Genomic DNA, 21,841 nt, shown 5'->3' on the forward strand with positions numbered 1-21,841 from the left:
AAATGTCATATTAAATATATCTGTGTGCCATCTTGGCCTGACCTGCTGGCTTTTTTACTGTTGCCGTGGCAACGGCTCCCACCCGGTGCAGCTGACAGGTTGGCCGCTTGACAGACGGCCATTACGGTATTATTGGTGACGTCGGGTCATGTGGGGATTGAAAAAGCATGAATATGGAATTTGACCCACTTGGTGTCCTCCATTTCCTGCCACATGCTTGTCCCTCGTGCGGCGGGAAATCTTATTGCGTCACAGCTTCTGTGGAGGTGAAGCCTAGAAGATCTTTTGATCAGAACTGTGGCGTTGGCGTGTCATTCCAAGGACATGTGGAAGTGGATTAGATTTCAGGATTATGATAGTGGGCCGAGACCTGAGTGCTCGTAACGGACGTTGGTGAATTCGAGCTTTGGAATAAACTTCGATGTTAGCAATCTTGAAGCGCTCTTGACAAAAAAAGATGCTGCAACTGGTTTTGTCTTCTGAAGGTCCTAGTGAAGTGGAGAAAGATGACATACATTTTCAAATGCTGCAGTGTTTCCAACATTGCTCGCATATAACCTGAAAGAAATTGGATTTACTCAAAAGTAATGCGGCCTTATTAAAAAAAAAAAAAAAAAATCCAAGTGAAACAGTGGTTGGTTAAGTGCCCTCAGAATGATGGCTTTTTGAGCTCTTTTACTCGCGTGCGTTGTGAGACAAGTCTCTAAGTGTCTTCAGTAGTGCAATCAAGCATTGTAATATCCGTGCGTTCAGAAAAAGATGCTTGCGGGCTGTGCGCGCGCATAATGATGTCTGTTTGAATTATTGCCTCTGATTTGCAACAGATAAAATGTCAAATTCGATACTTGTGTTTCTTTATTGGCAAAGGACCCCAAAAGAGACAGGCATATTATGATGATAACTTGGCCGAACTATGCAGAACATAAACATACAACGTACCTTCCGAATTAAAAGTTCTGAACAGCTATTTTAGGATCATCTGCACGTTTTTTTCCACTCTAACAGAATACGCTTTTAGTGTGCTCACTTGCAAAACGGAAGTGGCTTTCGGGGGCAGGGAAGAAGAAGGTGGCACTGACATTGCGCCACCGGTCTTTCCTTTCCGCCGAGCGGTCTTCGGAGAAAGGCTAAAATCAGTGTGGGTTATCTCGCACAACAGAGGGGAGGCTGATAAATTTATAGCGATGAAAATAGGCCAGCGCACAGCACTGATGGAACAGATGAGGTGTAATTAGGACAAGGTTAGACTTTTCACGCTATTTGTTTAAGGTGTCTCACGTGACTTATGTTCGGTGTGGCTTTGTGTGTTGGCCTGGTCTAGCTTCCTTCCTTCCTTTCTCACTTCCTTGTTTCCTTCCTCCTATTTCTCATTCATTCCTTTCCTGTCTTTCCACCTTCTGTCTATCCTTTTTTCTTTCCTTCAATTTCTCATCCCATCCTTTCTTCCTTGCTTTTCTCATTTATTCCTTCCTTAAGCGGATTCGTTCCTTCCACCCTTCCTTTCTTTGTGGCTTTTTTTCTTTCTTCTTTGCTTTCTTGCTTCCTCCCGTATTTTCCTTCTTTTCTTTTCCCATTTATTTATTCCTTTTGTCATTCCTTCCATCTTTCCCTCCTTCCTTTTCCTATTTTAATTTTTTACTTTTTTTTCTTTCATTCTGTTTCCTTTATTTCTTTTTATTCATTTCTCTTCCTTGTTCCTTTCTTCGTCTGTGCTTCCTTCCCCTCTTCATTTTTTCTCCTTCTTTCCTTTGTTTCCTTTCTTCGTGTTGTCATTCATTTCTTTTTTAATAAGTTATGACTTCCTCTCATCGTCTCTATCTTCTTCCCTTCCTTTCTTGTTCCTTATTTCCTTTTTTTTCGCTCTATTTCTTCATTCCTTACTGCCTTCTTTTATCCTATCAATGATTTTTCCTTCCTTCCTGCCTTCCTTCCTTCACCACATATCCACAGTTTAAAATAAATTATGTTTTACCTACAATCATACAATTTTCTGCACTGCTGTTGAACGCATCATTCACCTGCGCACACACACAAGCTTTTAAAGAGACAGAACAGGTGTTTGGACTTGAAGCTTGGTTTTGCCGGCAAAGCTTATCTAATCTTCAAATTCAGTCTGACTATAAATCCTTTGTCTTTAGAGGCAGCTTTTACCTCCACCTCAATATTTTTGTAAAAATGAACTCTATTTGCTTACCCAACTGTAGGAAGCTATACATTTTCGATGAACGGCCACAAAATAGCATTTAATGCACATGTTCTATTTTTATATCGCTAGTTTGACATGTTTTTAAAGAGATGAAACCTCCTTGCTGTGTAACCTCTTCATTTGATGCTCCGACTCATCTCTCTTCTTCCTGCGCCACTCTTGAAGCCACCTCATTCCCTCTGGTTTGCTTTCATTTTCACTGCCGTCACCCTCGCACCGCAGCTCCACGTCGTCGCTTCCTCCTCAACACTAAGTTTGAGACCCATAATTGTGAGCCCACACACAGACGCGCTGGAGTTGCCCCATGTGTTCCAGGCCAGTACAGCAGATGGGCACAGTTCTGACTGATTGAGCTGTGCACCAATGCTCAGATGAGAGGATGATATCCTTCGCACAGACTCGCCCACTGACTTGCTGGTGCAGAAATGAAGTGCAAAAAAAAAACAAAATCTGCATTACACACACACACACATTTATTTATATATATATATATATATATATATATATATATATATATATATATATATATGTATATATATATATATATATATATATATATATATATATATATATATATATATATATATATGTATATGTGTGTGTGTATGTGTATGTGTGTGTCTGTCAGTTAGAGCTATTCATCCATCCATTTTTATATTTATATCATCTCAAGGGTCACAGGCTTGCTGTTGCCTATCCCAGCTGACTGGGGACACCCTGTACTGCTCGCCAGCCAATTGTAGGGCACACGGAGAGGAACAAACATTCACGCACCCAATCACACTTAAGGAAAATGTAATATGTCCAATACACCTGGCATGCATGTTTGTGGAGTGTGGGAGGAAGCCGGAGGGCTCGGGCTTGGGGAGAACATGCAAACTGCACACAGGAAGGCCAGAGCCAGGTGGATTTGAACTAGAGTCCCTTTAACTGTGAGGGACAGACGTGCTATTTACTGTGCCACTGAGCCGCCGAGTGAGAGCTAATTTAAAATAAATTCTCTCTTTACAAAGAAATTAATTAGTTTCATTTTAACCCTCCTGTTGTGTTGTGGGTTAGATTAACCCATTGCATAATTTATCACTTTATAAAGTAGGAGATGTTTTTGGAATTTGTTTTCCTGTGTGTCACACTTATTACCAAAAATTTTAGCACTGAAATGAGGACTTTTTTTTAACCATTTACAAATATAAATGCATTACATAATCAGACTAATAAACTCTCAGTATGATGCTGAGCAATTTGATGCTACTACAAACAACAATAACAGCCATGAACATGTTGTTCATTTATTACTGCTTGCCTTTCATTTGGAATTATTAGCTTTTTAAAGTAAAAATAAATAAATAAATAATGGCAGGCTTGTTTTTCATCTCTCATCCGATTGTGTAAGTGGTATTAATAGCTCAGATTAGAGTTCAACGAGTTTTTATGCAACCGCAATACGCTACTGTGGACTATCAGCCTTGCACAACTCCAGCCTGAAAATGTGTATTTACATATTTATGACGGCTCCAGAGGTGATATTTCATGAGAGAAAATAATCTGTGAGAACGTGTGTGATACTCCTCATCATTAGCATCCCTAATGCTGCCTGTCAGTTAATGGACTAGAAACAAACAAAAAAAAGAAGTGTTTGTCTTCTATATATTGCTTTGACACTTGCCAGACAATATCAGAAAGAAGTCAAATGTGACTTTTTATTCACTCACATGTCCCTCCTTTGCTGAATTGTGAGAACTGGCCTAGTGTTGCTGAGGTCATGAATTGGACATGCTGCCAAAATGCCCCTCACCCCCCTTGAAGGAACAGATTGCAGCTTCCCAGTGCACGTGGCTGCCACCAGACGCTCCATGCAGGGTGTAATATTACACACACTCCACGAACACTCACGCTCGCATTGTTGCTTGCATGCATTGGCCACTAAACATTTGTATGCTAACTAGGGAATGTAACTGCTTGACCTAGATCGGTGGTTCTCAACCTCAATCGTGTAACATTATGTTTTGTTTTTTCTGTCTAATGTATTACTAATGACAATTTGCATCTGTTTAAACCTTAGCAAAAAAAGCAGCATTTTGCAAAGCAGTCATGAAAAAAATGATTTTGCAAAATGTTGCTTCATGTTCTATTTGTTTTGCTCTTAATTTGTAAAAGACACGACATTAAAAACCTTTGTCTTAGATTTAGATAAAAGAATGTCTAAAAAGGGTTAGTACTAAATAGAAATCTCCCAATCTCATTTTTTTGCACTCAAGTCAAAGCCTGAGTCACCTGATTTTGAGGATCCGCCAATGCCAAGTCCTGATTCGATACTTCAGTGACATTTTAAGGTCAGAAAAAAATGTGCATTCAAATTGTCTGTTTAACTTATTTCTCTTTTTCTAATTAAACAACTGCACAACAACGTTTATATAGCTAGTGAAGCAGTAGTTTAAACCAAGTAGTCTAAAGCATCTAAATGTTCACAAATTGGCTATGTTTATATCTGCTGTTTCTTGCGAGGTTGTCACCTTATCTATAATACATGTAAATATTTTTTTTCTTTTGTTAATATGTGTGTACTTCTAGCCTTTATATGTGAAAAGAAACTACAAAAAATGAAATGGAATTTTCTTAACCCTAATATTTTCCCCAGATTTCCGGTCACACAATCAAGATACAGACATCTGTAGTGCTAATTGAATTCAATAATAAAGTAATCAATTATGCATCAAGTAATCAATTAAGTAATCAATGACTTTATACATTAAAGGAATAAATTACTCATATGGAACTTTATTACACTATTAATTACTTTAGTATTTACTTAAAGTAATGCATTACTTTACTCCCATTAGTGCCTAAAGTAACCAATTACTTTAGTGCTTATATATATATATATATATATATATATATATATATATATATATTATATATATATATATATATATATATATATATATATATATATATATATATATATATATATATATATATATATATACTGTATGTTTATTTATTTGTGGCCTTTATGTCCTCCTGATGAAACATTATATATAGTGGGTGACACATTGAACAGGGTTTGTTAAGCTTATCTGAGTGGCGTGCCACTATGAGGTCTGAGGCAGTTAGCTAATGTGGTGTAAAAGGATTTAGAGGATTTGACCCTATCAGTGGAGATAGTATTCGGAGAAGCTGTGTTAATGACACTAAATGAGTCTGTGCTTGCAGCATGCTAATAATGGCAGCTTGACAGACAGGCATATCATTTATAGATTTTTTTTAGGGGGGACAGAGCATCTTTTTGATCTTCTTGTAAGGAAGAAACATCGCATACCTTATTTTGGCAAGATGGAGTTCATGCAATAGAAGATTTAATTACGTTGCATCATGAATAAAGTGTCGTCTCCTAAATGAGCCTCTTTGCATCTCATAACTTATCGGCTGTCGAGCAGCTTGCAATTATTTTTTTCCCCCTCCAGGTGTTGGCTTTGGTAAAGGTGAGCATGGCAAATTTGAGAAGCCTTTCCACAGCGTACAAAACAAGTTTGCTGCATCACTGCATGAGCTTGTTTGTGTCTGTTGTTTGCTAAGAATGCAGCCGGTCATGCATATCAGCTCCAATCCGGTAACCTCTCATCCAATCAGCTTTAAACACAACAAGTGTTGATGTGAATACACCACAGTAATTATTTTCTACTATTTTTTTCTTGAACTGACTCAGAGTGAAGTCATTCAACCAGTACAAATCGGACAAAATGCAATTTGTATGGCGCTAGTCGCTCATTATTATCTTCGCTGGTTGAATTTGTGCTTGATAATATTGACACTTTATTATCTGCTCACATGGTACATTCCATTACTAATAACATGTACGTCTACCAAAGCATGGAGATGCTAACACGGACTGAAAAACTTTGAAAGGCAAACTCGTTTGAATGTACTGTATTTTAATACATATTTAGAAGTGCTTTTAAATGTATTTACAAATAGGTTCAAACATGTGACTGTTCATTCAAACTTATTTGAAAATATGTTCTAACTCACTTGTACATATGTTTGAACACACTTGAATACATTTAACATATTTACAAGATTTGAAAGGATTTCCAAGTGCATTAAAACATTCACAAATAGGTTCCAATGTAATTGCATGTATGTTCAAACATATTTGAAAGTCTGTCCTAATGTAAATTCGTTTTCACGTATTCAAACCCTATTAAACTCTCTTGTTTTGCGAATATGCACATTTTTGCATTGCCTTATTAAAGAAATCAAGCAAGAGGTACAGCCACTTAAATTATTCAATAAATGCATGTTTGTAGAACTTTGTTTTGCTAAGCACATTGCTCCTTTTACAACATTATTAATAATGGATAATGCAAAACACCAGCGGAAATTCATTCTAGCTGATCCTTTGAGAGCGGAATTGTTTACTTGTGTGACAAAAGTTTTGCACTTGTGGGGAAAAATTAATCCATCCATCTGGACGAAACACAGATGAATTTAGCATTACTTTTAATTGGTAGAGAAAATATGAGATTAGTATTTGAGGTGAAACATTCAATAAACAACTAATTAGCCCGGATTACATGGAACCATGTATTCCGATTCAAAGGAATTCAAATAACCAATCATCCGAATGAAAATGCTTTATTACCTATCGCAGGTTTACGTCACTATTTTTCTCGCAATTTTTCTTCCTTTTAATTCAGACCAGTCAAAATATAACACTTTATTTTAAAAAAATACGTGGATTTTCTATTATGACCATATGTATTGCAGGTTTTCTTTACTATCTTTTCTAGATTTTTTTTTCCTCATTGGACCAGGCAAAATTATTCCAGTTCTATGGTGTTGTTTGTTTTTTTAAAAACAACAAATAGACAATGGAAAACTAAAAAAAGGAACTAAAAAGTTCAATCTCTTTCAATTTCGGTTTTTGCCGGTATTTTGGATAACATAAACCCTGCAATAAATGAGGAAATTGTAATTATTTGGATACCAATGTTTACCTCGTCCAAATGCTCAGAGTTTTGAGTTCACAGCAGTGAATGTTGTCAAATTTTTATCATCCTACATGAAAGCAGACGGATTAGATTTGAGTTGAATGAAAATACAAGTTTGCTTTTACTTTGGAAAACATTCACTTTTTCTGCCTATTTTCTGTCGTTACTGACATAACCAACGGAATTACTGTAATTTGTCGACTTGAAACCATGTCATGTTTTTTTTTTTTTTTTAATAAACAGCTTATTAAAATGATCTAATATGCTGATGAACCGACAAAGTAATCAACAAATTAATAGATTATCAAAATCTTTTTTTTGTTCCAGCTCTGATTAATATTCTGCCAATATAGTTGAGGAGGTGTCTCGACGAGACTCTATCCAACTAACTGAAGATCATTGTTTCACCTATTTTGGTTCCATTTCTTTCGAGCACAGATGTTCATTGTATGAGGCGATGGATTGTTGGCACATTCCAATATTTGCCTCACAGCACTACACGTAGCTTGTTTGTGCTCTTGTTAGGCTTGTGAGTAGGCGTGTATCACTGGCTGTGTTGAATATGCCACCGCACTTGTGCATTTCCTTCTAATTCTTTTTTGTGTGTGTTTGTGTGATCTAGGAGTCAAATTCTAGGTCTACTAGAAGGTCGGTCCTGGTCGTCATTATGAAAGGGCTGGGGACCAGCCATACCAGACACCTGTCTGACTCCTGTGACCCCTCCTCTGGTCACTTAGAGGCTCTCTACCCTCAGAAGACCAGCACAATGCCACGGAGTCCTTACCTGCTGAGCCCGACAATGGACCAATATGGCACAATGGACCCCCATCTGTACCCATCTGCTAACCCTGGCTCCCTTCCACCGGAATGCCTGCTACCCCTCAACAACCAGCTGTCAAACAGCAGTACCTTCCCCAGGATCCACTACAACTCCTACGAGCCGTCGGACTTCTCTCCACCCATGGAGGGCGTTGCTGGGATGAGGACTGGGACATTGGGAGCGTCCATGTCTCTGGGCATGGGATCAAGTATGGGCATGGCTGAGCTTAGCGGACGAACATCCATGATCACAAGCGGCTCAGCTACGATATCTCATCACGTGAGCAAGACCCAGGCACCACATAGTCTTCTGGAGTTTGATAAGCAGCTACCCGGAGGACGGGATGGCTTCAGCACCTTACAGTTCCATAGAGCTTCTGCGGGAGCCGCGGGCAAACAGCGTACGGACAGTCCTGGGCGCATTCGTTACATGCTGCACTCGGTGCAGAAGCTCTTTGCCAAGTCCCAGTCGCTGGAAAGCCACCACATGAAAGGAAACGTCAACGGACGCTCGACGGGTAGCGGCGGAGGTTCGTCGGGCACCGACGACGGAGGGAAGCATAACCGCAGAGCCAAAAGTAAAGATCGCGGAACTAAATCGGAAGCGAGCGCCAGGCGGCGACCGCGCTCCAACATGTCGGGTTACTGGAGTTCCGACGATTTGGACAGCAGTGACATGAGCAGCTTCCATAACACCATGGCCATGATGACCGTCGGACGCCCCCCTGGCCATGAGAGCCAGGGGGGCCAGAACAGATACATTCATAGCGGTTTCAACACCATCAGCTCCTCGAAAAGCACCAACGACATGAAGTATCAAACCCTTGCCGCGCCTACCAGTGTAGGAGGAAATGGGCTTGGGGGACCGGGGAATGTGCTCATGAATGATAACGACTACATGAAAGGAGGCTCCTGGTCCGCATTGACTATGGGTCAGCCAAGGCAAGTGATCCAGAAGGGCTCAGCCACTCTTGATAGGTCCTTACTCAAGTCCAGGTCATGCCAACAAGAACTGACTTGCAACTACCTCCAGGTTGGTCGAAGGGTAAGTGAGGCCTAAACCATAAATGTAGGGCTGCAACTAACATTTACTTTAAGAATTGTTAAATCTTTTGATTATTTTGCTGACTAATAGTTGAATTGCATGTATTTTTGGTTTCCTTAATATTCATTGTTTTTGTAAACGTTACTGTTTTTTAATTGACAGTGCAGAAGACTTTTTTTATGATTTGGTTGTCGTGGTAAGCAGTGCTTCTCAAATAGTGGGGCAGCGCCCCACTGGCGGGGTGCGAGGCGGTACCGGGGGGGCGCTGTTGACCCCAGGGAACGGGTTTGTTTTTTCATGTTAAAAATAACCGCAATAGATAAATCAATCGTTGCACCTCTTACCGAACGGAATCCACGTTTACTAACTGTGACTTTTTAATAATGATGATTATTCACTGTAGTGAAACAAAAAGGTGCGACGGCGTGGTGTCAATTTTAAAACGAAATCTCGCAATTTATTGCTGCCCATAGGGGGACTGGAGCAGCTCATTAGGCCGCAGCGGGGGTGCCAATGAAATTCCCTGCCGGCGCATGCGCAGTGGAAGTTACGTGAAGGCCATGGCGGATATGGAGGACAGCGAAGACTCGGAGGGGAGCCCCAAACCCTCGCCAAAGACTGCCGCTCGCCGTCAGAGCTACCTCAGGGCTACGCAACATTCTCTGAGTGACCAGCTACCCCCACGCAAGTAAGGACACCAACTGACATCAAGTGTTACTGTATACATTATATAAATATATTGGATGGACATATTCAAATCAGTATACAATGTGTAAATTGGGAGTGGCCATTCGATGAATCCCAAGTTACAATGACAGTCAAAAGGAAGGAGAAATTTTGGCCCATTCAATTATTAATGGATGATGAAAGTGCCTGTTCGAGTCTGACAGCGCAATTTAACAACATCCAATAGTAATTATTGAGTTCTTTAGAGCGCATTGACAACAGCCGGTCACTCAAGAGCACTTAAAAAGCAATTTACATGTAGATAATGGTCTGGTTTGCTTAATTTATGAGACAAGGTGCAGATAATCAATAGGCATGACGTCTGCACATTTGAAAGGAGGTAAACAAGCTTCAATTTTCTTGCATGAATAATTTTTTTATGATGCACTGTGTATACCAGCACTGTGAGCAATGCAAATGAAAAGCACACTATTTTCATCTCAAAGCACAGTTTAACCACTGTAGTTAAATATGGGTGGTTTGCGGCGCTGTGAGTGTGAACACAACGGCTAAGGGAACGTATGCACAGCATCTTTTGAAATGCATACTTGTAAACCAGTCACCCAGAATCATTTATTCAAGATTGAAAATGTTTAGCCGGATAATGCTCTTTAAACTGATCTGTTAAGCGATCAGTCCGTGAAGAGGCAGCTTTTAGTAGTCTATCAACTCTTTTGTCGTTACTTGGCTGTTAGCCTCATACGCCCTGCTAGCATGAAGCAAGTTTGGAAATGTGGATGCTGGATCAAAGTTCTCCTTTGTTGGCTAGGTGTTAACTAGCTAGAACGATGAACACAACATGAATGGATTTAGACGTTTGTTAAAAGTTAAAAACAGACTCGACATTGGCCAGGGTTCCTGAATTTTTAAATAAGAAATTACAAGTTAAAAATGTCAACTTTCCCTGAGTTGTCATGGCTATGTTAGCACATTGGTGGCTATTGGTACACTAAGATTAAGTTCCCACAAGGTGAATATGACAAGATGGTGTTGATAAAATCCTTCCCATTTACCATTATAATTACATTTTTCATTTGTGTGTTTTGTGTTTTTCGGCAAAACTGCTCTGGCTCAAAAGGCTTTGGTGGTTAAATGTTGAGCAAACTGGTTTTGTGGATTTGGACCTGCTTTTATATTAATTCCTGTCGTTGTTGATAGCAGGCAAGCCTCGATTTCTGCTTAGGCTTTCTGAGACAGACACTATGTACTATTTTGTGAAGGTTCAGCAGGGCAATACCCAGTTGACGTCACATAAAATATCCGAAGAGAGCATGTTCTTTGTAGCAATGACAATATTGTGAAAACGGAAGCAAGACAGCGCTGCCATGCCTTTTAATGTCTACACAGAATTCAAAACATTTGCCGGAGGACACGCACCAACCCTCTGAAGTTGAAAGGCTTTCTGCCTCCAGCTACATCTGCCGTGGAGATAAAATAGTCTTTTGAGTCTAATAATGGTTCAAGCAAGAATAATGCTATGATGTTTTTTATTCTAATTTAATGATAACTCCTGTCTATCAATACACCATCACACTACGATTTATCATCAAGTTTGGGAAATTGCTCTCTCAAAATATTTGCCAAATATGGCCAAAGATACTTTGTTAATAAATAAGAAGATACTTTGCTTATATATTTGAGGAATCTTAATAGTCTAATGTGGAGAAATGTCAACATGAATGAATGACTAACCTCTCTTGTGGCCTGCTGACATAAGCAGCAGAACTCTGGATTATTCCTTATTGCAAGGGAAGCTGGATGCCCTGTGGTCACCCATCCACAGTGTTCCCTCCCTCAACCAAGTGGGCAGGTCAATGAGCAGGTCAGTTATAGGCCCATATAAGACACATTTATCTCATGGGGTGTGTCGTGGCGTTGCAGGCAAGCCAACAATACCTTCTGCCAATCACAGCTGCCCACCAGCAAGCTTGTAAATCATTTTGGAGATGAAGTTGTCAACAATTTGTGACATGGCATCTTCTTGTAGTTGTGCGGAAGCAAAGACAATGTTGTCAAGATTGTCTTTTGTGAAGCATATTCATCTTCTTTTGCTTGTTTGGCAACATTATGGTTCAGCGGACAGACCATGTGCCGGCTGACGTCACCTGCTTTGCATGTTCTGATGCTAAAATCCCTTAAAAAAACGATTATTCATGCGCTGTTTATATGCTTGCTTTTAATTGAATGCAAGACTGCCTGTTGTTCATTTAGTTTCAAATGGAGGACTCTTGGACCAGTGAAAATTGGCAAGATTTAAAAGGGAAGCCATCCTAAAACTTTTCTTTACAAAAACATGTTGTCTGTGGCCCCGCTAGCCTGTAGTTTGAATTCTGATTATTGCGGTTGCGTATGTGAAGTGTAATTGTGATAAAATAATGATCTTTGTTATTTCCTGGAACTTTGATGCACTAGGGGTTTTTTTTCTGCTTAGACCAGGGGCGTCAAACGCGTTTTAGCTTGTTAAATTCGTACTCTTTTTTTTTTTTTGAGTAGCAAACACACCCATTTATGTTGGTATACTTACTACATGAAGCAAATTAGAAATATCCTTTTAACCGAATTTAAATTAGCTTTTTTGCAAGGGATAAGATAAATTTGAATAATCGTTATATTTATCTTCCGATTGCCATACTGCTGATATTGGATTTCCTCTCTTGCTGCCCCATCATCATATAGTCCATTAAGTTTTTCTCTTCCTTTGGCGAAATGTGTCTTCATGATATTGCTTCCTCTTTGACACAAGGCCATTTGTTTTGTTCTGCAGCTGTCTTCCATCTCTCAGAGAGCTCGCCAATAACCGCAGCCTGGAAAACCTCGACAGCATTGGGGGTACGGGCTCACCTGTGCCACATTGGGCTGATGATGACTTCAGCCAGGCCTGCAGCACATTGGGCAGACGAAGCTGCATGGGACAGGTCAGTGCTTCAAAATTATAGTCGGCTGTTGGCATTTGATGTGCTGTTAGTCAGTCCCAAAATTGCATTCCTGGGGCTATTTATTTTTCACAGCAGATTTTTTTTCCTACTTAATAAAAAGTACCAGATGAATGTTTCATGAAGTTATCTCAAAGCAGACTTTCCCACTCGAAATGAAGAGATATGTAACGACGCTCTAAGCTCCTTTCTTACGCTGGTCTCCACTGCATTCCATAACTGTACCAACATATTGAGGACATTTAGGAGAGGTGGTGACATTTAGGCCGGTCCTCACTTGTTCAGAACTCTTTTTGAGGGTCAAGACTTGCTTTTCGAGTATATGTTTTCATTGGGTTAGGGTTGAGGTTAGGTTAAGGGTTAGGGTTATACAATTATATTTCCGATGGTTAAGGTTAGGGTTAGTGGATGGGCAATGCATTGGGGGGTTTATGTAGGTCTATGGATGGATGGATGGGTTTTTTATAGCAATCTCTTCCATCTGCGTCTGTGCAGCTCAGAGACCTGGACATGAGTCATCATTATGAGGACCGTAGCTCCGACTCCACATTCCGAGATTCCCGTTCCCATTCTCAGGACAACCCAGATCCTCCAGACATGCCCATGCCCACTTGCTTCCGCTCCCGCAGCCACAGCTACCTGAGAGCCATCCAAGCCGGCTGCTCTCAAGATGATGACGTGGCTTCCATAGACTCAGGCTCACTCCCGCCAAGTGACAACACCGTTCGCACCTACGGCACCAGCACTGGTGAGTCACTAGCTGGAATAAAAAAAAAAAAAACACATTGAGTATACATGTGTTGAACGGGAATACATGTCTTCTAATAATCCTATCAGAAAAAGGAAGAAAGAGGAGACAAACGTTATTGAACTGATGATATAGTTTAAGATAACCATTAGTGAGTGGGACACTGGTCCAGTAAAATATACACACCTAAACAACACACACCAGATTTTTAGTTCAAATGCAGCCTCTTTTGTCCAAACTAGACGGCCTTTCTACACAGTGGAAGACATGGAAAGAACAGTTTGGCTCTTACCTGATAGCCACTGGCTTGGACAAAGCTCCAAAGGAGGAACAACTTGCAATTTTTCTGCAGCGTTTGGGGACAGACAGACCACGCATCATATCCACACACACAGGTAACAATGTCAAGACAGTTCCTCCCCCCATTCTCAATCCAGTCAGAGTTTAACCAAAGGGGCCGGTTGGTTGGTGATTTGCTGGTGTTTATGACACCACAGACACACTGCTATGGATTTGCTGGGAGTTCCATGCTCTTTTATTCATATCCAAATATTATAAAACTTTTATTCAGCACAATGTATCCACAACGTCCTTCATTGGTGTACATTATTTAACATAAAATACAGACCATACTGTACTGTAGTGTTGTCTGCACTGTTGGGAAGAGCGCCTCCTATGGACCCTGCTGGAGAATTACAATTAGATTCTGTGATTTATAATAGAATCTTCAAGAAAAGATCATTTGGTATCAAATATAGTTGTAGCAATCCCAGTAGTAGTCCTATTTTTGTACACTGAATATATATGTAATTATTTTATCTTTGGAAGGTTTTTGGGCATGACATTGAGAATCAGGTCAGACAATTGCAGGATTGCAAGGGGAGATGTCAAGAGTGAGGGTGACACGCAAATAGACCCTTTAAGTTTGTGTGATTCCCAGGGGTGGTCCTCAAGGGCACATCAACAACCAGAAAGCAGGCCGACACGTCTCCAGTATTTCTCATTGCCGTTTTCTTCCTTTTTGCAAACAACGTTTGATGTTGAACTTCATATTAACAATATAATGAATAGGGATAATGTTTACAACAGCCTTCAGTATAATTGACTGCTGGAATCTGTAATCACAATAATAAATGTCTCGACTTCCTATGCGAATAAACGACTGTATTAGATTTATTGGACAAGCTGTGCATTAAATTCCGATGGATTTTGTGTCTACACGCTGTAAATATTTGGCTGGACTCACGCAGCTGTGACTGCAGCGTTTGTTGACGTGAATATTAACATCCACAGCGTGGCGCTCTCCACCGTACGTTACACATAAACTGCGGTGCAAATGTTGCTTTCGCTGATTTCGGAATATTTTCTCATGTTAAAATTGTATATAAGCATGTTTCTAGATATTATATTACTGTGCACAAATTCGAGTCACGATTTTTTAATTCCTTCATGTTGGTGTTTATGTACATCATTTTTTTAAAAATAGCTTAACGATAGCATCATGCATCGCTATCATTTAACATTTTTATCGGGCGTCCGAGTTAAGTTTGAACGCACCATTTGCAATGCCGCCACGCCCCCCTCGAAGACTTTCGGGCTTCAGACAAAAGGCACACAAAACTACGTGGACGTCTTCTGTCACTCGAGTCACATCAACCATCCACTCAAGAATTGAAAACTTCTTTCCAAACATTGCCACCCTTCGTTCTTGCGTGTTTATGACAGGAAGGTAAGATTTCTAGTGTCAAAAGTTCGTTTTATTGAGGCTCCATTTAATATGATTTCAAATTTGTTTATGTTTACCTGTGTAAAATGATCAATCTAACCTATAGGCAATGTTTAGAAATGGAAGGAAAATGCTATTAGTTCATTTAAAACTGGGTATTTTGGCTGGGACCCTTTTATTTATTAAAAAAAAAAAGGCTTTCATGAATCACTTCATTTTTATGTTTTTGTCATTTTTGTCATAATCTAACTTCCTCTGGACTCAAAACACGTGGACTGTCTGCTTTCTTGACTCTACAGTATTTTTTTTTAACTGTTCTTGCTTGGTTGTTGATATATGAATGAAAAACAATGTAGATTAAGTTATTATCTAATGACGTGATCATGGGTTTGACAATGGGCCTTGTCACGCTTTTTGGCAAGGTTATCATTGTTTTGTGGCTGTGATTAGTCGAAACAATACAGAAGTGCAGACAGCTTGGCAAGCAATGTTAAACCGTTAAATAGAGCGGCACAATCAACCTTTTGTTTTTCATTGTTCCTGTTCCTTGTCTTGATACCAACTAACATAAGGACAACGTTATTATCGCACTACTAGCACTGACACTATTTCATGTAACTGGCCAAAACAATCCCCCTCATTTAAGTTTGGCAAAATTGCCGCCCCCTGAAATGGAAAAAAATAGGTGTATTTTGCTGCTTGATTCATATTCCATGGATATAATAATAATGAGAATACCATTTGAAGACTAGGGCAGCTGCAAAAAACATAATAAGAAATATTGGAAGTTGTCTTCCCTTTTAAGTACAATTAAGTCAAGTAAAGAGTAACATACTTAACTGGCGTACAAGGTTAAAAAGTAAACCGTGTTAATGAGATATTCTACTGAACCGAACTAAAATAGAAGATAAATACATATTTTTGTATTCATATCTAATTAATCATATTTTTCATATTTTGCTGAGCAATAAGATCCTTTGCATTTGTTTTGATGTTGTCGATTTGTTCTCCTTATCAGCAGTACCACATTCAAAGTGATTCCCAACCAGCAGTTGTTACATTGATTAGATAGGCCAGTGGAAAAAAAAAAACAATAAAACAGTTGATGTGTTTTTGGAAATGTTTGAGATGCTCAAGGTTCTTCCCGCTAATTGTTTTTCAGCTCTGAAAATCACATTTAGAGCAAGACAACAGCATCACTGTCCACTCAGTTTGATTGCACTGCCCAGTGCTCATGACAGATTCAACTCAGAACATTTTGGCACAAAGCACCTGCTTGTTTGGGTTGCTGGATTCCCTTCTGAGGAATCTCACTAATTTCGCAATTTAGCCCTTTAGCCTTTCGTCCATGTTTTGACTTTATTTTGTGAAGCTTTGCCAGTATTGCCACAAGTTTTTTATTTTGTTTGCATAGCTGTTAAGGCTGGAGTTGCTTGGCGATACAAGTCTGTCTGAATTACAGCCAAAATTGTCCTTTTTCATAAACACGGATTCACCCTCCACCCCACCCTTTTGCCCCCTCCTCCTTTGTAATCGATTTGCAACACCAGAGAACTTTGTCTCAGTTCATTAGCTTCTTGGCTGATCTGTGGAGAGAAGACAGCCCAATGGGAGCAGCGTATCTTGCCTTTTTAATAGACCTGTTTTATCTTGTTGTGTTTGTGTGTTAGTGGGGTGGGGGGTGCACATTCTGGTTCAAGGGGTGTATAGAACGAAGATGGCATCTTATGCTTTTCCAGCAGGTATCCAGATGCATGGACGCGCAGACACACGCACACCTAATCCTCCTCAAACTGAGTTAATCCGGTGATATAATTTACAAGAGTCTGCATGGCGTACTGTACATTCTGACATCAAAGCCCCGTACATGGCTGAGGCAGCATGATGGTCAGATGCTGACAGGCCTGTTCCATACAGAATTTCTGCCATGCAAGATGCCATTTGTTCCGAACGCGTCTGCCCTAGACACTCCGTCTTTATAAGTAAGAGCCTTCAAATTGTTTTCCTCATAAAAATGTCAGAAGGAGATTTTTTGCCTCCAGGGCTGGGAGATACGACCAAAAAAGAAAGCCTAGATTCCTTTTGATTGTTCTTGGCGACGACAATTTTAATCACAGTAGCAAATCCAAATAAACATGTATTTAAAGATGGTTTGATTTAGTCAAAAATAAATACTGTGCAAGGGGTGCCGGCAACAGTAATGTGTATACTGATTTTAAATCAGTTTGAACATATATCTTAAAAAAAATTGCATGCCACAATTAAGTAGTTAGTAACTATTGAAGGCACAGTACGTCCATCCAGGATTCTGCCACTTTTGCTGTCTCTATTTTGCCATTTAGCTGATTTTCAAATCAGCAATTTTTCAAATGAGAATGGAATTTATACACTTTATTGACTAGCCCTTGCATCCTTTAATCATTTTCTACACCACTTATCCTTTACCAATGTCCCTGTGGTGCTCGCAGGCAAAGTTTTCAATGGTTTATCAAGAATAATTGCATCCAAATGTGTTATGTGTTTGCTAGTTTTATTAAAGCAAGCTTTAAGCAGGTCGAGGAAATTATTTATGACGACAACATGGCCAACACTATACTTTTCCAGGAGTTGGTGGAAATCCTTCCTTCTTGCTTCGATTGTGACCAATCTGAGTCAATTGATTGAAGGACCTTGATGGATAGAAAAACCTTTCATCAGAATTGGAAAATTGTGAGACTGACACACAAGACACGCACTGATTGAGAGACAATGAAAGGAAGGACCGGCTGTCAAAGAGGCCGTGTCACGTCTCTGACCCTACTGACAAGTCCGACTGTCCGCATGGAACAAAAAATGGATATATTTTTCCTGCTGAGCACCACAGGTACACTTTAATGCTCACAAAAAGGGCTTGAGACTGAGATGGTAACTTGAAAGAAGGCGTCAGAGACCCTTTGGATTCAAGCAATGTTTAGAAATAGCTCTTGACATTTAACCTGTGTATCTGACGGTGACGTGATGTCATAGCAGGTGTTGATATCTTTAGGATGTGTCACTGTCAGAAACATTTTTTTCATTTATTGGCCAGTTTATTATTATTATAATAATATTATTATTCTCGGTCGTTAAGAACTCATTTTTTTGCAAGTTTTTGAAACGTATAATCATTTAATGTATTCTTTTTTCATGAAAAACAGTCCAAATCTTACACAGTGTCCCTTGAAGGTAGACCAACATCTAATAAAGTGTCATTTGTACTTGCATATTATCAACAGTGTTGCTGTGTGGGGGTAAGCGCTTGAATTAGTTTTGCAGTCATGTGGAGTTGGGTCTTAAAGGAGCATTGATCCAGCTTGAAAGTTTTAATAGCAGCCTGTTACTGGAATTCATTTTCTACTTTTGCTGCTAAAGTACTGCCAAGTACAAAATCTTACAAAATGTCGTGGTCTGATGAATGCTGCATTCCAGACCGCCAACAAGTAGAACATATATCATTTTGAACTTTCAACACATCTAATCTTGAAGTGGTGACCAATTGCGGAGGAGAGATAGTGATTTATCCAATTTTACTGACATTGCAGTTGTTCTCTGCCTTTTTATATGATGTACTCTGTGTGTGTGTGTGTGTGTGTGTGTGTGTGTGTGTGTGTGTGTGTTTTTTTTTTTTTTTTTTTGCTTACCCCTAACCAACGCAAAGCATTTTTGATTGGAAACAAAAAACCTAAGACTTAGAAACTTGTGCTGTACCTTCCTTGTCTGACTGAATAAACTTTGGAACACATTTGTGGAGGTACTGTATCTCTAGACGTATTAAGCAATTCCGGAAGATAGATTTTCTGTAATATAGCCTGTTTTAATCCTGGCTCATCTGTGACATCAATGACAATGCTCATCTGTATAAAACGTAACGAAATAAAGTCACAAAACGTTATACAAGGGAGTCACCATAACAAAATTAGCAAAAAGTTGCTTCATGTTCCAGTTAATTTGTTTTCAATTTAAAAAGAAATATGTGCTGTTCCTGTCACAGCATTTCAATGGAATACATTATATTTGCTCGTAGCCATTTTAAACTCTCACATACCCCTTGAAGCGACTTTATGCGCCACCATTTGAGTACCGCTCAACATATTGTGATGAGTTGAGATTTTTGTCCATAAAATACTTTATGGACATTACATTTTGTTATTGTTCTTTTTTACTTTTACATAATAATAACAATGTTATGTCTAATGTATGTTTGGAGACATTTGAGAAATGTGTCCTGATTCTGTGGATAGGAACCCTGACATCGATCAGTGGTCCAAGGCATTTCTTCTCATCAGTATTCTGAATTTAAAGACTTCGCTTTTTTTTTTTTTTAAGTCCAGAATTAATCATAGTCGCAGTGTTTCAAATCTTTTCCACTTGTATATTTATTGCTTCACCCCCTTTTGAGCTGCGTGTTTATTGCTTCCTTTTACTGTATAATGACTGCCTTTGAAAGTGCACACATCCGTCAAACGCAAAATATGAATTCTCTCATGTGTCTTGTTCTAATGTTATTTGCTCTTCCAGTCTCATGCATCACCACTTCTAAGAAGGCCGCTCCGCCACCCGTGCCGCCACGCACCACCTCCAAACCCTTCATCTCCGTGACGGTACAGAGCAGCACCGAGTCGGCCCAAGACAATTACCAGGACCAAAGGTCAGAGGTCAACAGCCAGTCTAGCCACGCGCACAGCAACTCGTCGGACAGCCTCGACAGCACCCGCGCCAACAGCCTCGCCCGGGGATTACCTCGGCCTCCGCACATCATCCCCACTCCCATCGCCATCCCCAGGGAGCCGCTCGTCCCCACTACGGCCAACGCTTCCACGGAAACGTGCGACTCAAGTTTAGTCCTGCATGAGTCTATGAAATCGGGATTGAGTAACTCAGCTGACGAGGCTCTTGTGATCCCACTGCCCAGACGGAAACTCTCTTCAATAGGCATCCAGGTAGATAACTATTTAGATTGCCGTTACAGCATGCCATGATTCAATTTATATTAGGATACAATGTAGCACGCTCGAATGTCTGCGCGGCACCCCGTGACACAAATTGCGCTGAGTGTGCCAAACTAAAGTTAGTTTGCCATATTTTTCAAGAACATGAGTGTCTATGAATCGCGCCAAAACATAAAACTGTTTAGGAAAGTTGAAAATGTAATTACAGTGATGCACACACCAGCATACTAGCACGTCAGGTGCATTAAAAAATATATATCTTTAAGCCATTCATTTATTTAGCTTTCATTTTGTAACATAATAAATACGATGAAAGAATAATGAGTTTCAGAGGAATACTTTCCGCTTTTAGCCATTTTCAGCAGTAAAAAGTGAGTATCTCTCTATCATACCGTATTTTTACACTCAATTTTCTTATACTCCGGAGCAACTTATTTCTGAAATTATATTTACATATTATTATCTGATTTCACATTTTATTTTCACACTGCCAAGACAGTGCTCTAGGCCTGTGTATATGTACTAGTTACTTCTGTACCTCTGAAAATCTTATTAACATTAGTAATAACCTATAAAAACAACTGGGACTATCTGGAAAAATAATGCTATCAAAAAGAAAACCATACTCTGAGCAAATGTGATACCAGTCAGTCAAAAGCAAGTAGGTACTTGTGTTTTTAAAGGTGTTAATTGTACCTGAAAAATACTTTTGTTTGTAAATGTATATTTATTCATTTATAGACAATATATTAACTTTATACTGCTGAAAAAATGGCTAAAGTATTCCTTTCATTTAGGCAGTTATGGAAATGTACTCCAAATTTTTTGCTGTTTGTTTGTCAGGGCTTTTTCTGTAGGCCTTGCAAGATTTCACTGTACATTATATCCAAATCTGGCTTTTCCTGCTCTCTGCGTCCTGAAATAACATTCTCTTCCTCCATTTTCCAGTTGTCACAGTAACAAAATCCAACCAGAAAAACAATTGAACGTGACATTTTAAAAGAAAATTAGTCACAAACAGGTGCTTGAAAGTACTAGGAAAGGCTATGGCTGCCCGTGCTTATTATTAGAGGGATCATAAACGAACTAATGATTTTATGTAAATTTTTTTGCCCCGAGGTTGACTGCATACAAGAGGTTCCACGAGAGGAGAGTCCACCATTGGCCAAATTTCAGTCCATTGGAGTACAGGTGGAGGACGGGTGGCAGTAAGTCCTCTTCCTGTCCTTGTAACAACGTGAGGAATTTATATTATAGCTGCACACACAAATCTGTCTGTTCTTTAAGCATACTCCTGGCATACATATGGGTTGTTTATATCTGACCTCAATAGTTAGAAAATCATTCATTTATGTAAATTGAATGATCAAATTCAGCTCTCAACATATAAAGTTTCTACATTATATGGGGTAAAAGTAAGGAGACACCCAAGCATTGTTCACTATTTTTGTTCGTCAGCTTTTGACTACACCAAACTCTTTCAAGCAAGGGAAAACAAACTGTTCCCACAACGTCAGAAGCATAAACTTTGCAAAATTTGCCAATGCTAACAAGTTAGTAATTGCATTTGCCATTAGCACGCTAGCAATTACAATGCTTGAATTTTTGAGCGAGGTGGATTTACCACAATTAATTGTTGGCATGTTCATTTGATTGTTGTTAAAAAGTAATTAACAAAAC

At 39.4% G+C, this 21,841-nt stretch overlaps 1 protein-coding gene and 1 long non-coding RNA gene across 9 annotated transcripts in view; one reads left to right on the plus strand and one right to left on the minus strand.

Moving 5' to 3' along the window:
• dlgap4b (discs, large (Drosophila) homolog-associated protein 4b) overlaps positions 1–21,841 on the plus strand; it is an 82,059-nt gene that overhangs the window by 50,997 nt on the left and 9,221 nt on the right. For 4 of the 7 annotated variants that reach the window (XM_088423506.1, XM_088423509.1, XM_088423507.1 and 1 more), the window contains 7 exons: positions 7,820–9,061; positions 9,535–9,749; positions 12,552–12,702; positions 13,216–13,468; positions 13,711–13,863; positions 19,731–20,152; positions 21,281–21,369. In XM_088423506.1, coding sequence (XP_088279632.1) covers positions 7,865–9,061; positions 9,535–9,749; positions 12,552–12,702; positions 13,216–13,468; positions 13,711–13,863; positions 19,731–20,152; positions 21,281–21,369 — 2,480 coding nt within the window. In that variant the 5' untranslated portion in view covers positions 7,820–7,864. Of the gene's footprint in view, positions 1–7,628; positions 9,062–9,534; positions 9,750–11,507; positions 11,610–12,551; positions 12,703–13,215; positions 13,469–13,710; positions 13,864–19,730; positions 20,153–21,280; positions 21,370–21,841 lie in introns of those variants that run through there. The other 3 variants (XM_088423512.1, XM_088423508.1, XM_088423510.1) reach the window with 3 other exon arrangements.
• Positions 17,743–21,841, minus strand: part of LOC148419098 (uncharacterized) — a 15,098-nt gene continuing 10,999 nt past the window's right edge. For both annotated transcript variants that reach the window (XR_015866604.1, XR_015866605.1), the window contains exon 3: positions 17,743–17,863. This is a non-coding gene — a long non-coding RNA (uncharacterized LOC148419098). The remainder of the gene's footprint in view (positions 17,864–21,841) is intronic.

Source organism: Hippichthys cyanospilos, chromosome 9 (assembly GCF_059441005.1).
Source record: "Hippichthys cyanospilos isolate Australia breed blue-spotted pipefish chromosome 9, RoL_Hcya_1.0, whole genome shotgun sequence".
NCBI classification, from domain to species: domain Eukaryota; kingdom Metazoa; phylum Chordata; class Actinopteri; order Syngnathiformes; family Syngnathidae; genus Hippichthys; species Hippichthys cyanospilos.